Here is a 12,068-nt window from a genome sequence, read left to right as displayed (position 1 = left end):
GTTTTGATTTAGGTTTTTACATACATGTTTTATGGTTTAAATCAGGTCCCTAACCCCCCGGGCTTTACGCCAGTAAGGGTCTGTGGCCTGTTAAAAACCAGGCAGCACAGCAGGAAGTGAGCAGTGGGCCAGCAAGCGAAGCTCCATCTGTGTTAGCAGCTGCTCCCCAGCACCAGCATCACCACCTCAGCTCCGCCTCAGATCATCAGGCATTAGATTCTCATAGGAGCACTGGTCCCTGGTGCAACAAAAGTTGGGGACCGCTGTCATAAATAACAGAAACGTATTGTCTCGTGGTCCTGGAGGCTAGAAACCCAAGATCAAGCTTTCAGCAGGCTTGACTCCTTCGGGGCTGTAAAGCAGAGCACAGCCCCCCGCCTCCAGCTCCTGGGCTCCAAGGCTGCGTTCTCAGCCTTCACGTCATCCGCCTTCTGCCCATATCTGTAGGTTTATATTTTTAAAGCATGAAATGCTTTGAGGAACCACGACGGGGGAAGCTCAGATTGCTAGTTTAAGATCATGTTTGTCTTACGCCTGTGTTCCTCGTGCTCCTCTCCAATGCTGCCTGCGTGAGGCTGCTTTAGTATGCCTTCGTTTGCTTCCTGCTCTTTTGTGAACATGTGAATGACTCTGAGTTTGTCACCCCAAACAGGTTGGGGGCGCCTGGCAGCCGGATGCAGTAGAGCTCCTTCAGGAACTGCTTTCGAGGAGAGAGGTGGAGATTCACATCACGGTAATTACCTGAGCACGGGAGCCGGGGTTCAGAGGTGATGTCAACGCGGTGTGGAGCGTTTTTATAGTGAACCATGTCCCTGGGTGAGGCTAAGTTACGCATTAATCTAAAAGACGCTGCTGCTTCGGTTCCTGAGCTTGCTTTGAGTGAGCCTCATTCTGAGGACTTCATGAGCATCGAAGTCAGTAATTTGGAAGTTTCTTTATGAATTCATTCTGGCAACAGGTGGCACCGAAGCGTGAGGGGCATGTGCCCACAGGGTGTTCAGAGGTGCTAGGCTGGGGCAGGCGGGTGGGACGGACCTGAGGGCTGACCATGAGGCCACCTGCTGCCAGGAAGCTGGTCGGGGCAGCAGGGACCTGGACGTAGCGGGCACAGCGCGTGCCCTGGAGGAAAGGTAGGGTCTCCCGACCCGGGAAGTGGGCGCACCAGGAGGCGCAGACAGCACAGTGGGCATGGCACGTGTCAGGAAATGGTGCAGCTGCTCAGCCAGGGGACAGAGGTCTGCGAGGTAACTGAAAGGAGAATCCCTGCAAAGGTAGGATGTCAGAGAGGACTTCAGAATGGAGGCAGGACAAACCACGCAGAGCTGCAGGGCGGTGTGGGGACGGGGCCGCAGGGGCGGGCGAGCGGGGACCGTGGGAGCTGCTGCTGCCCGCGGACCTAGGGCTCCGTGCAAGGGCTCGAGCAGGGGAGCGGCCTGGCCTGGCCTCGCGTGCCACTGCCGACCCTCCGCACAGATGAACCTGGACGGCGACAGAGGGTAGAAGCAGGGGGAGATCTGGAAGGCACTGGCCATCCCTCAGGGATGCGAGTGTGGCTAAGGCAGAGCACGGGTGACAAGAAACGGTCCATATCAGGGTGCTGACTAAACATTTTTTTTACTCCTGAACGTGCCTTTTCTTTCTCCTTCTACTCAGTATGAATTATTATTATCTAAAGATGAGGTATAGTGAATTATATACAGTAAGTTATTGTGCAGTAAGTAAGTATAAAATTCTCTACCTTATTTCCATGTCAGTATATTTTACGTAAAACAAAATAATAGAGTTAGTGCCTCAAAACCTGCCAAAATATCTGGAAAGAAATTTTATAGAATGAGTCATTCGTCAAGCTTGTAATACTGTGATTTTCAGAACTCTCATTTCATTTTTGCTATGAAAGTTTAATCTTCAAACAGACTTTATTCTCATACTGATAACCTTTATTGAACTTAAATAGGAATTACCGGAAAATCCATGGGAGAAATTTTCTGTTCATCTCTATTTTGATGGAATGTCACTTTCTTATTTTATGGCACACCATAAATATTGCTCTTTTGAACATTCTGAAGAGATATTAAAAGAAGTAAGTTAACTATTTTTCTATAAAAATCTAAATTATAGAAAAATAAATTCTTGTTAAAATGTATTTTGTCTTACACCCTGTCTTCAATATGCTTCTACGTGTCTGATGTTAAGAGAGCCTAGAAAATTTGTAAATTCTTTATTGTGAAAGCAATATTTTACATGTCCTAAAAAAAGACTTTAATTGCATTAAGATTTTATTGTCTGTATGCTTTTAAACCTAGCAAGAAACCCATATCTAGCTAGTATCGTTTGAGAGATGTAAGTAATAAAATCATGGTAGAATTCACGGCCAGGAAAAGGCTCTCTCCCCAGATCAAATATTTTCCCTTTTATTTGACATTATAACATTTCCCTCATTTTGCCTTCTTACAGCAAACTCAGAGCCAAATTTTAAGCTTAACTTTAAGAAATAACCCTGTCCAGTCTCCTGGCGCTTGTGGTTTTAATGATTTAAAAAACATAATTACCCTGTTACAGATTTGGTTTCATGTTGGCAGCTGCCCTAAGTGCTTTGTGGAAGTGGGGTGTTCTTCATAAGTCATAATGTTTCACTCGTAGGCGTACAGTTCACATGTCAGATTTTTAAATACTCATTTTAGTGACACTACAAAACCAAACATCGAGTGTTCAGTTTAACATAGGAAAGTACTTTCTTCTCTCAAGTAGAAACTGTGATACTGCTTAGTACAAGTCGTCCTCACTGCAGCTGTCTTTCAGGGGGACGGGCGTGTGCATGCGTTTGTGCCCCCGTGTTTGCGTAGCAGGTGTTCCGTCTGTTTAACAGGCTTTGTACAGATTACTCAGTCTCTTCCCGCTGTGCTGCGTAAACATCTGGAAGGAAAGAACTCCCACTCCCTTAAATATCAAGCCAGTTACAGCTGACACGTTTAGCACAATTCTGAGGATTTTTACTGGTGCAATATTAAGATTACTCAGAGCATTAGGTTTTCCCATAGTTAACCCAAAACAACTAAGTGCATGCCAGTGAGGACATGCACCCAGTTTTTGTGGAGATGAAGTATGAAAGTGCCTTAAAGCAGTGTCATGTCATTAATGATGGATTTATTCATTGATAATGTCATATTTCAGAAACCAACAGATGACAGCAGCAAGTATGAGGAGGAAAGATGGGAAGTAAGGTTCGAGGTAGGTTTCAGTCCTGATATTCTGGAAACTTTGGACAGTTCATCAACACAAAAGATCTGGCACAAAATCAGGAAGTAGCATTTTCTTTTATAATGGCTTTATTGAGATATGGTTTACATACCATAAAATTCAGCTTTTTAAAGTGGTTTTAGAGTGTTCACCGACCTGTGCAGCCATCGCAACTCTAACTCCACGTTTCATCACCCAGAGAAACCTCATGCCAGCGGTGGTCCCGTCCCGTCCCTGCCCACCCTGGGCCCCTGCAGACCGCTGACCCATCGGGCCTGCCTGTCAGGGCGCGATGTGAGGCCCTTCATGGGTGGTGGCCTCTTGCACTCAGCGTGTCTCGGGGTTCATTAGTGTCCTTTTTATGGCTGAATCACAGACCTCGTCCTGTTTTTCCATTCAGCCGTTGATGGACACGTGGGCTATTTCCACCTTTTTGTGACTGTGAGTAAAGCGACTGTGGCACTCGCACGTTTTGGGGTGAAAATCTGCTTTCTCTCGGGCACGGTCTAAGGTGTGGAGGACCGAGTCATGTGGCGACCACTACCATGTGAGGAGCTGCGAGACCGTGGCCCAGAGGGGCCGCTCCACTTACTTCCGTGCCGGGAATGTGCGAGGGGGCCATGTTCCCCGGGTCCGTGCCCGTGCTCACTGCCGGGTCTTTTCCTGGCCAGCCCGGAGCAGGTGTAAAGTGCGGTATCCCACTGTGGCATTTGCCTGATGACTGATGACACTGAGCATCTTTCCATGTTCTCTTCGGCTATTTATATATTTTCTTTGGCAAAATCTCTGTTTAAATCCTGTCTTTAGGGTTTAACATTGAAAACAAAGGCAACAAAAACAGAATTAAGGGGGACAACATCAAACTAAAAAACTTCTGCACAGCACAGGAAACGATCAGCAAAACAGCAGGGCAGTCCACAGCACAGGAGTAAATCTCAAATGGTGTGTCTGGTAAGGGGCTGCTATCCACGATGCATGAAGAGTTCACACAGCTCAGCAGCAAACAACCCAGTTAAAAATGGGCAGAAGACCTGAATAGACATTTTTAAATAAAAGACATTCAAATACCAATAGGTACATGAAAAGATGCTCAACATCACTAACCATCAGGGAGATGCAAATCAAAACCACAGTGAGATACCACCTCACAGCTGCTATGACGGCTCTCATCAAAAAGACAAGAGATTAACAACTGTCAACATGGATATAAAGAAAAGGGAACCCATGCACTGTTAGTGAGATCGCACATTTGTGCAGCCACTATGTAAAACAATGTGGAGGTTCCTCAAAAAATGAAAAATAGAACTACCTTATGGCTCAGCAATTCCACTTCTGGGCATTTATCCAAAGAAATCCAAAACACTAATTCAAAAAAATATCTGCACCCCCAGTGTCACTGCAGCATTATTTACAAGAGCCAAGATATGGAAGCCGCCTAAGTGTCCATCAGTCGATGAATGGATACAGAAGATGTGGTGTCTGTGTGTGTGTAGTAGAATATTATTCAGCCATAAAAAGGAAATCCTACCATTTGTGGCAACATGGATGGACCTTAAGGGCATTGTGCTATAAAATAAGTCTGAGAAAGACAAGTACTGTATGATCTCACTTACATGTGGAATCTAAAGAAACTAGATTTGTGAACACAGAGAACATATTGGTGGTGGCCAGAGGTGGGCAGGGTTGGCGGTGGGGGAAATTGGTGGTGGTCAGACTTTCAGTTACAAGGTAATTAAGTCCTGGGGATGCCATGTAAACATGGTAACTATAGTTAACAACACTATGTTTGAACGTTGCTAAGGGAATAAATCTTAAATATTTTCATCAGAAAAAAAGATTTTCTAACCTTGTAAGGTGATGGATGTCAACTGAACTGAGGTGACTATTTCACGGGTGTACGTGTAGCACATCGTCCCGTCATACACCTGGGCGACTAATACAGTGTTATATCAGTTATCTCAGTGCAACTGGGAAAAAACAGAGAATGAAAAACTGCTTTGCCTATTTTTAACTGCGTTGTGTTTTTATTGAGTTGTAAGAGTTTTTCTATATTTTGTGTTCTAGTGGTCTCTTACAGATGTATGATTTGCAGATATTTTCTCCCATTCTGTGGGTTGGTTGTCTTCACTTTCTTGATGGTGTCCTTTGAAGTACCATTTTCAGTTGTGATGAGTCTTTTGTCTGTTTTTTCTCTTGTCACTTACCCTTTTTAGTGTAGAAAGTAACAGTTTTAATAAGTGAAAGTTATTTATAAGTAGAATTTCATTCCTATTATTATAAAAATATCACATGCTTGTTATAAAGTGCTTTTAACAAATCAGTAAAATTCAAGAGTGGGTGGTCCCTTTCTACTGAACTCTACTGAGTGGTTCAGATAGGTTTTGTTACCATTTTGGAGTGTTAAATAGTGATCAATCTACAATTTGAACGTGATAGTTTTACTTTTTGTGCTAATTGCCATTTTCCAGAATTTAAAAAAACTTTCTAAAAGAAAAACCCCCACATATTTTTATATATTGCTTTTAACAACTGCTAACTGCCATAATCCTTCTGGGAATCGCGTAACTTTTTTATAATGTCTTATGCTTTTATAAAGCTTAAGGGAGCACGTTTTAAAAATTATTTTAACTTACTTAAATTTTCTTTTGAGATTTCATGTATTATTTTAGTTTTTATTATAAAATGCATACTTATTCTAAAGCTAAATACTTCAGAAGCGTGAGAAGGAAAGAAGGCCAAGCCCCCAGCCGCCCAGGCGTGGGTGGCAGTGCCATAACTGATGTGTTACCAGCTTTCCAAGACGCCACGTGCGTGTGTCACCACCTGCACGTAAACATGTGTCTGGGGTTTTACACACGATCTTTTTTGTAAGTGGGGTGACAAATTCTAAAGATCTTTTTCTTACCATCAATTACAGCAAAACCATCTGGCACTTGCGAGTGTCTCTGAGAGCTTGTTTCCTGTTTGCTGAGAGTAAATTGCACTCTGATGAATTTGATAATGCCGTGCATTTCTGTGGCAGTCATTTATCTGTGGTGTTTCAGGAGCTGCTTCTGTCTGAGACGGAGACCCCTGTTTTTCCGCCGTACTTGTCCTCGTCCCTGCCCTCCCTGGAAGAGCTCTTCGCCGTCCAAGTCAAGCACGTGGTCTCGCCGAACGAGGTGCGTGGTGCCCACGGGTCGTCGCTGGTGCAGACACAGTGAGAAGTGCTGGTCGGCTCTCTGCCATCGGCTCCTCACGTTTCCGTCTCACTGGTTTTAAATACTTGAAAACCAGGGGACCTGGTTGCCCCCCCATCCCACCCCGGAATGCCATGATCAGACACTTTTTTATACATTTCTTAAGCACTTGCTGGTTTTCCCAGCGTTTTGTTGCTTTAGTTATGTCACATCAAATGTTTAGACTTTTAAACTGGACCTGCTTCCACCCATGCATCTTACCTGTCTCCTTCCCGTCCTCCGGGACGCCAGGTGCTCCGGGCCCTGCTCTGCTCCACACCACCGGGCACCTCCTACGCTCTGCCATGTCCCCACCAGAGCACCACTCCAGGCAGACAGGGATTTCTGTCTGGTCACCAGTATGTCCCCGATGCTGCCTGATGTCGGGCAGGCACTCAGTGAACTCGGGATGAACGAGTACAGTACAGAGAGAGTCCTTGACTAATGAGAGACAAGCGACAGCTCAGGCAGCGCATGCAGCTCCTGCATTCGCCTCACAGTGACGTCCCTGTAAAGGCAGCAGCAGGGGCTGCTCTGCGACCTCATCAGGGAGCAGAGTGCACCGCTGTCACTGGCTTTATGACGGTGTTTTTCGTATTATTTCTTGCTGCATAACAGATCACCCCAGATTTAGCTGCTTAAAGTAGCGCGGGGCCAGGGTTCCAGAAGCTGCTCGTTCAGTCCTGGCTCGGGGTCTCGCCTCAGGCCGCGGTCCAGGCCGCAGGGTCCCCTTCCAAGAGGCCCCTCGTGACACCGCCTGCGCGGCAGGCCCCTCTGTGGCTGCTGGCACGCGGAGGAGAGAGCACTGCTATCCCGGCCGTCACACACCTGCACTTCTGTCGTGTCCTTCCTGTCACAAAGGTGGACTGCAGTGAGGGGCGAGGGGACATCTATGAGGGTCCCTGGGTCCTTGGAGGCTGTGTGCCGCAGTGATCACCGTGGAAGTGGGTACTGACACTTCAGCATCGGCAAGTTCTCGCCTTCCCTTCTCCCACTCAGGTGTACATTTGCCTCGATTCCGTGGAGACCAGCAGTCTATGTAAGCAGCACGGCGACACGGATGACAGTGGGGCCAGCTGGGAGCCTGAGCCGGAGAGCCTGGGCGAAGCCCTGCACAGGTTCAACACCAGCGTGGAGGCCCTGCCCGCCCTCACGGACTTCCGCACAGGTAGGACCACACGGGTCTGTGCCGCTTGCCACACGCGCTGCCTGTGGCCTTGGGGTCTCCGCCCCGCTGAGGCTGTGCTGTCGCCCAGCGGACCCGGGCTAGGCTGCCAGGCTCCTCCATGCCCGCCTGGGCTTGTGAATTGTGTGAGGTGATCTTTCTGGGCTGGCAGTTCTGCCACTAGCCCAGATTATGACAGTTGTTGCTCAGACCTAAATGGCAGTAACTTCAGTCACAAAGCACCTAACCTGCTCATTTTAGAGTGGTGGCGATGAGCTCGGGTTGCACCCCATTCTGTCAGGCTAGGTCACACCCTGCTCGTTTCCTTTCTGATTCACTCTCCCAGCTTCACTGCGTGCAGGTGACTCCAACTCCTGACGCCAGGAGTGGCGTCTGCACTATGGGCATAATGGGGACAGGTGTTTACTGGGCCCTTGTACATAACAGAGGATTTGCTAAAGCAGCGCACCCGCTTTGACCCACTGGAGTGTCCCCACTTCAGCCAACACTAGCCCTGCCGGTCCCTCTGCCAGAGCGTTCCTCCCTAGATCGCAGAGTGGCCTCGGTCCCTGCCCCACTGTCCCTGTTGGCGGTCTTCCTGATCCCTGTGAAGTAGCCCCACCTGCCGCCCTCCGGCCCATCACTCTGTCCCTCCTACCCTCCATTATATAGGGACTCTCTACTGCTGTGCCAACAGCACTTAGGGCACCTTGCACAAGCAGGTGCTCATAAATATTTGTTGCATGAGTGAAAGAATAAACTCATGATCGTTTTATTTTTGTAAACTCAGATTTATAGTGTGGAAGAAACAGTTTTTCATTGTGTTTTTATCTCAAGGGAAGTCGCACAGTCTACAGAATGTAACTCATAGAGCTCTAGACGCATCATTTGGTTTGCTATAGGTCCTTTATTCTTCACGCGCACGTAGACGTCATTCGTAGGCAAGCGCCAGTTAAATTTGTTCATCTGAATAAGGAATTTATATTGAAGGAGTTGCTCTGTGGATTTAAAATAACATGACAATTAGGCAAGTTTTTAAAGTTCCACTTTGAGATGAAACCAGTCACATTTTTGAGGCTGGAAATGGCGAAGGTTGGAAGGGGCCACTGATAGTGATTCCATCGGTGGTTTGCCATGCACACGGCTCTGCAGATGCAATTCTCACCGTTCTAGAAAACCTCTAGAACTCTAACAAAAACCATTCACAGTGAAAGATCTCTACATTAGAGCCACATCACATTTAAATAGCGTTTGCCCACAACTAGCTTTCTTTGTGGAAATTTTGTAGAAGAGAATATGGAAAAGAAAGGGGCCAGGGGTGGAAGGAGAGCAAGGTGGGCCCGAGGTGTCTTCTGTCTGCTGTGAAGTCTGGAAGCGCGTGACAAGCAGGAGGCACGCGCCGTCACCCTCACGTTCTCGCCGTTTCATGCGGCCTGGCATGCACTCAGCGTTCTCGGGAACGTGAGACTGGCGGGCTCGGAGTGGGCATGTGGGAGCAGAGTCCAATGTGCGGGTGACGGCTCATCGCGGTGTGCACGCGATGCCACTGGGCTGCAGAGACAGTGTGACAGGGAAGCCCGGCTTTAACAGTCACGCTGGAGCTGTTTGCTGGAAGAGGTGGTGTTTATCATGACAGGGACACAGGGGGACACCCTACGTACAGGGACAGCCACATGCTGAAGTAGCTGTGTTTAGGTAGCATGTGGACTACAGGTGGCGGGGTTGGCGGGGAGTACTGAAGAATCCTGGCAATTGCACTTCTGAGGACTTGTGCTGCAGGTGGCTGAGAGGCCACTGAAGGATTTTAAATGAGAGCAGTGTAATTGGATTTTTTCATCCTGGTGGTTTTAGAAGGGGTGGGAGGAGCACAGACTTGAAAGCAGGGGTGGCAGGAACTGTTTTATCGTCGTCTGCAGAAGACGACGGCTCCGATGAGAAGAGATTCGCGGAGTCTGGCTATAGGGCCAGGAGTGACCGAGGCCTGGGAACAGCAGGGCTGGGCCGAGCTTGGGGGGCTGCCTCCCTCAGGCCAGTACAGGCGGCATAGCAGGGCACAGGCCAGCTCGTGGCTGGCTGTCCAGTGTTTAATTCTGGACAATGGACAGATGTAATTACGTTGTCTTTGTGCTTTACTGTGTTTCTGTGAAAATTAAGAAAATAAAAGGCAATGTGCTTTTCCCTTTTTCTCTTTCCAGAAATGCCTTGCCTTGCGGAGTATGACGACGGCTTGTGGTACAGAGCGAAGATTGTGTCCATTAAGGAGTTTGACCCGCTGGCTGTCCTGGTGCAGTTCGTGGACTATGGGTCGACTGAGAAGCTGACAGTGAACAGGTTCAAACACACTCAACTTTCTCGAATTAGGGTTATCAGTTTTTGTTTGTTTTTGACAATTGGAAAGATTCTTACTCTTAAAATATTTTACAGCTACTCATAAATTGGAAATTTGTTTAATCTGAGTTTTTTTTTTATTGTGGTAAAATGTACATCAACATAAAACATGCCATTTTAGCCATTTTTAAGTGTGCAGTCGGCTGGCTAATATTAGTACAGTCGTGGTATCGTGCTGCCATCGCCACCGTCCATTTGCAGGACTTTTTCACACATCTCAAACAAACTGTTCGCCATTAAGCAGTAGCATTCCATTCCCCTTCCTCCCGCGCCTTTGTTCTTCCTCATGAAAGCACAGTCATACAAGGTTTGCCTTTTCGTGTCTGGCTTATTTTACTTAGCATGATGTTCTCAGGGCTCGTCCCATTGTTGCAGGTATCCAAATCTCATTACGTTCGTGGATGATGACACGCCGATGTAGGTGTACATTTTGTTTATTCACGTGTTGGCGGACACTTGGGTGGTTTCCGTCAGGCGGTGATTGTGAACCATGCTGCCCTGCACGTGGCTGTGGGAGTCCCGCTTCCGGTTCCTCTGGTGTGCACTCCGAAGTGGGGTTGCTGGGTCACGTGCACATTCTAATCTCATATTTGGAAGAACCACCAAACTGTTCCGTGGCAGCCAGGCTCTCGTATGTTCCCGCCCAGTGTCCGTGGGTCGTGGCTTCTCTCTGTCCCCTCACCAGCACCTGCTGCCTTCTGTGCGACGGTGGCCGTCCTGACAGGTGGTGTGAGGTGGGACTCCACTGCAGGTCAGTCGGGATTCCCCTCGCAATCAGTGACGCTGAGCATCCCGTCATGTGCTTGTTGGCCGCTTAGGAGTCTTCTTCGGAGAAACGTCTGTTTTCTCATCCTGCAGTTGCCTTCTCACTACTCTGTTGTGTCCTTTGCCGTCTTTAACTGGATGTAATCACTTTTTCTTGTTGACTATGCTTTTGGTGTCATATCTAAGAAACTGAACAGATCAATGTCATAAACTTTTTCCCTGTGTTGTATAGTTTTAACTATTAGAGAATTTTAATTGTGACATTCTGAACATTTTAAGAATTTCTCTCGTGACAGACTGCGTCAAATTCCTCTTCACCTTATGCAGTACCCAGCCCGGGCCATAAAGGTCATGTTGGCGGGGTTCAAGCCTCCCACGAGAGATTCCTCAAAGACGAGGATCCCCTACTGCCCAGAATGGAGCATGGAGGCGCTGTGGGCCATGATAGACTGTCTTCAGGGAAAACAGCTCTACGCTTCTGCCGTGGTGAGCATCTGCCTTCACTTGCCAAAGCGCTTTCTGTCTGTGCACTTGTAGATGCTAAGGTGCTTTAACTGAAGTACGTGAAGCTGTCAGCACTGTACAATTAATTCTAAGACTTGCTAAAATGTCTTAGTTAATATTTAACAATGTTGTCATGACTAAGACAAAACTGATCAAGATGAATGTCCTATAATCAAAGAACGCACAGGTCAGTGGGGACAGTCACGTAAACCAGGAGCTGGGGGCGCGGCCCACAGTCCTGGGTGGGGGACTGGGGCAGCCGGGATGCTGTCCCCTTGGAAGCCAGGCCCTCAGTGCTGCCAGCCAGTCAGGGAGACCTGGGGCTGGGAGTGTCACTGAGCTGCACCCTGGAGGACAAGCAGGAAGGGCCAGATGGGGACTGTGGCCAGCCGTAGGCAGCTCGAATGCACCACCGTCACCACCGTGCTGACTTGGAGTCATCCCGTGCAGTCGGACCCGTGTCAGACACCACCCTCCAGACAGCATTGGAGTAAATACACTCTCATTAGAGGCTGGAATGTCAGGGAGGGCCCGCAGGCGGACTCCAGCTTGCTCCTGTTTTAAGTACTGCAGTGTTTTAAAATGGAAAAATTTTGCCAAAAAAAGTGTATTTCTGATAAGTATCATGAGGTGCAGGAAGCCGCCCCGTCTGCCTTCTGAATGGCAGTGGGCTGGAGAGGGATGGCGGCAGCATCTGTCTCGTGCACATGGGGAGTTTTGCAGTTCAGCCTCCTGCTCGCCACAGCTGTTTCAGCCCGGCCTGCCCCGACCTGGGACCGGGATTGGGGCAT

General features: G+C 48.1%; 1 protein-coding gene across 1 annotated transcript in view; it reads left to right on the top strand.

The window, feature by feature from the left end:
• The window catches only part of RNF17 (ring finger protein 17), a 77,407-nt gene that overhangs the window by 63,969 nt on the left and 1,370 nt on the right, over nucleotides 1-12,068 (top strand). The window contains exons 28-34 of the mRNA XM_006915839.2: nucleotides 653-733; nucleotides 1,955-2,080; nucleotides 3,172-3,228; nucleotides 6,282-6,398; nucleotides 7,455-7,623; nucleotides 9,816-9,951; nucleotides 11,070-11,259. Of these exons, the coding sequence (XP_006915901.1) occupies nucleotides 653-733; nucleotides 1,955-2,080; nucleotides 3,172-3,228; nucleotides 6,282-6,398; nucleotides 7,455-7,623; nucleotides 9,816-9,951; nucleotides 11,070-11,259 (876 nt within the window). The remainder of the gene's footprint in view (nucleotides 1-652; nucleotides 734-1,954; nucleotides 2,081-3,171; nucleotides 3,229-6,281; nucleotides 6,399-7,454; nucleotides 7,624-9,815; nucleotides 9,952-11,069; nucleotides 11,260-12,068) is intronic.

The sequence above is a fragment of the Pteropus alecto genome, unplaced genomic scaffold (genome assembly GCF_000325575.1).
Source record: "Pteropus alecto unplaced genomic scaffold, ASM32557v1 scaffold16, whole genome shotgun sequence".
NCBI classification, from domain to species: domain Eukaryota; kingdom Metazoa; phylum Chordata; class Mammalia; order Chiroptera; family Pteropodidae; genus Pteropus; species Pteropus alecto.
Note: the sequence above shows the minus strand (reverse complement) of the source record. Positions and strands in the feature narration are given on the sequence as shown.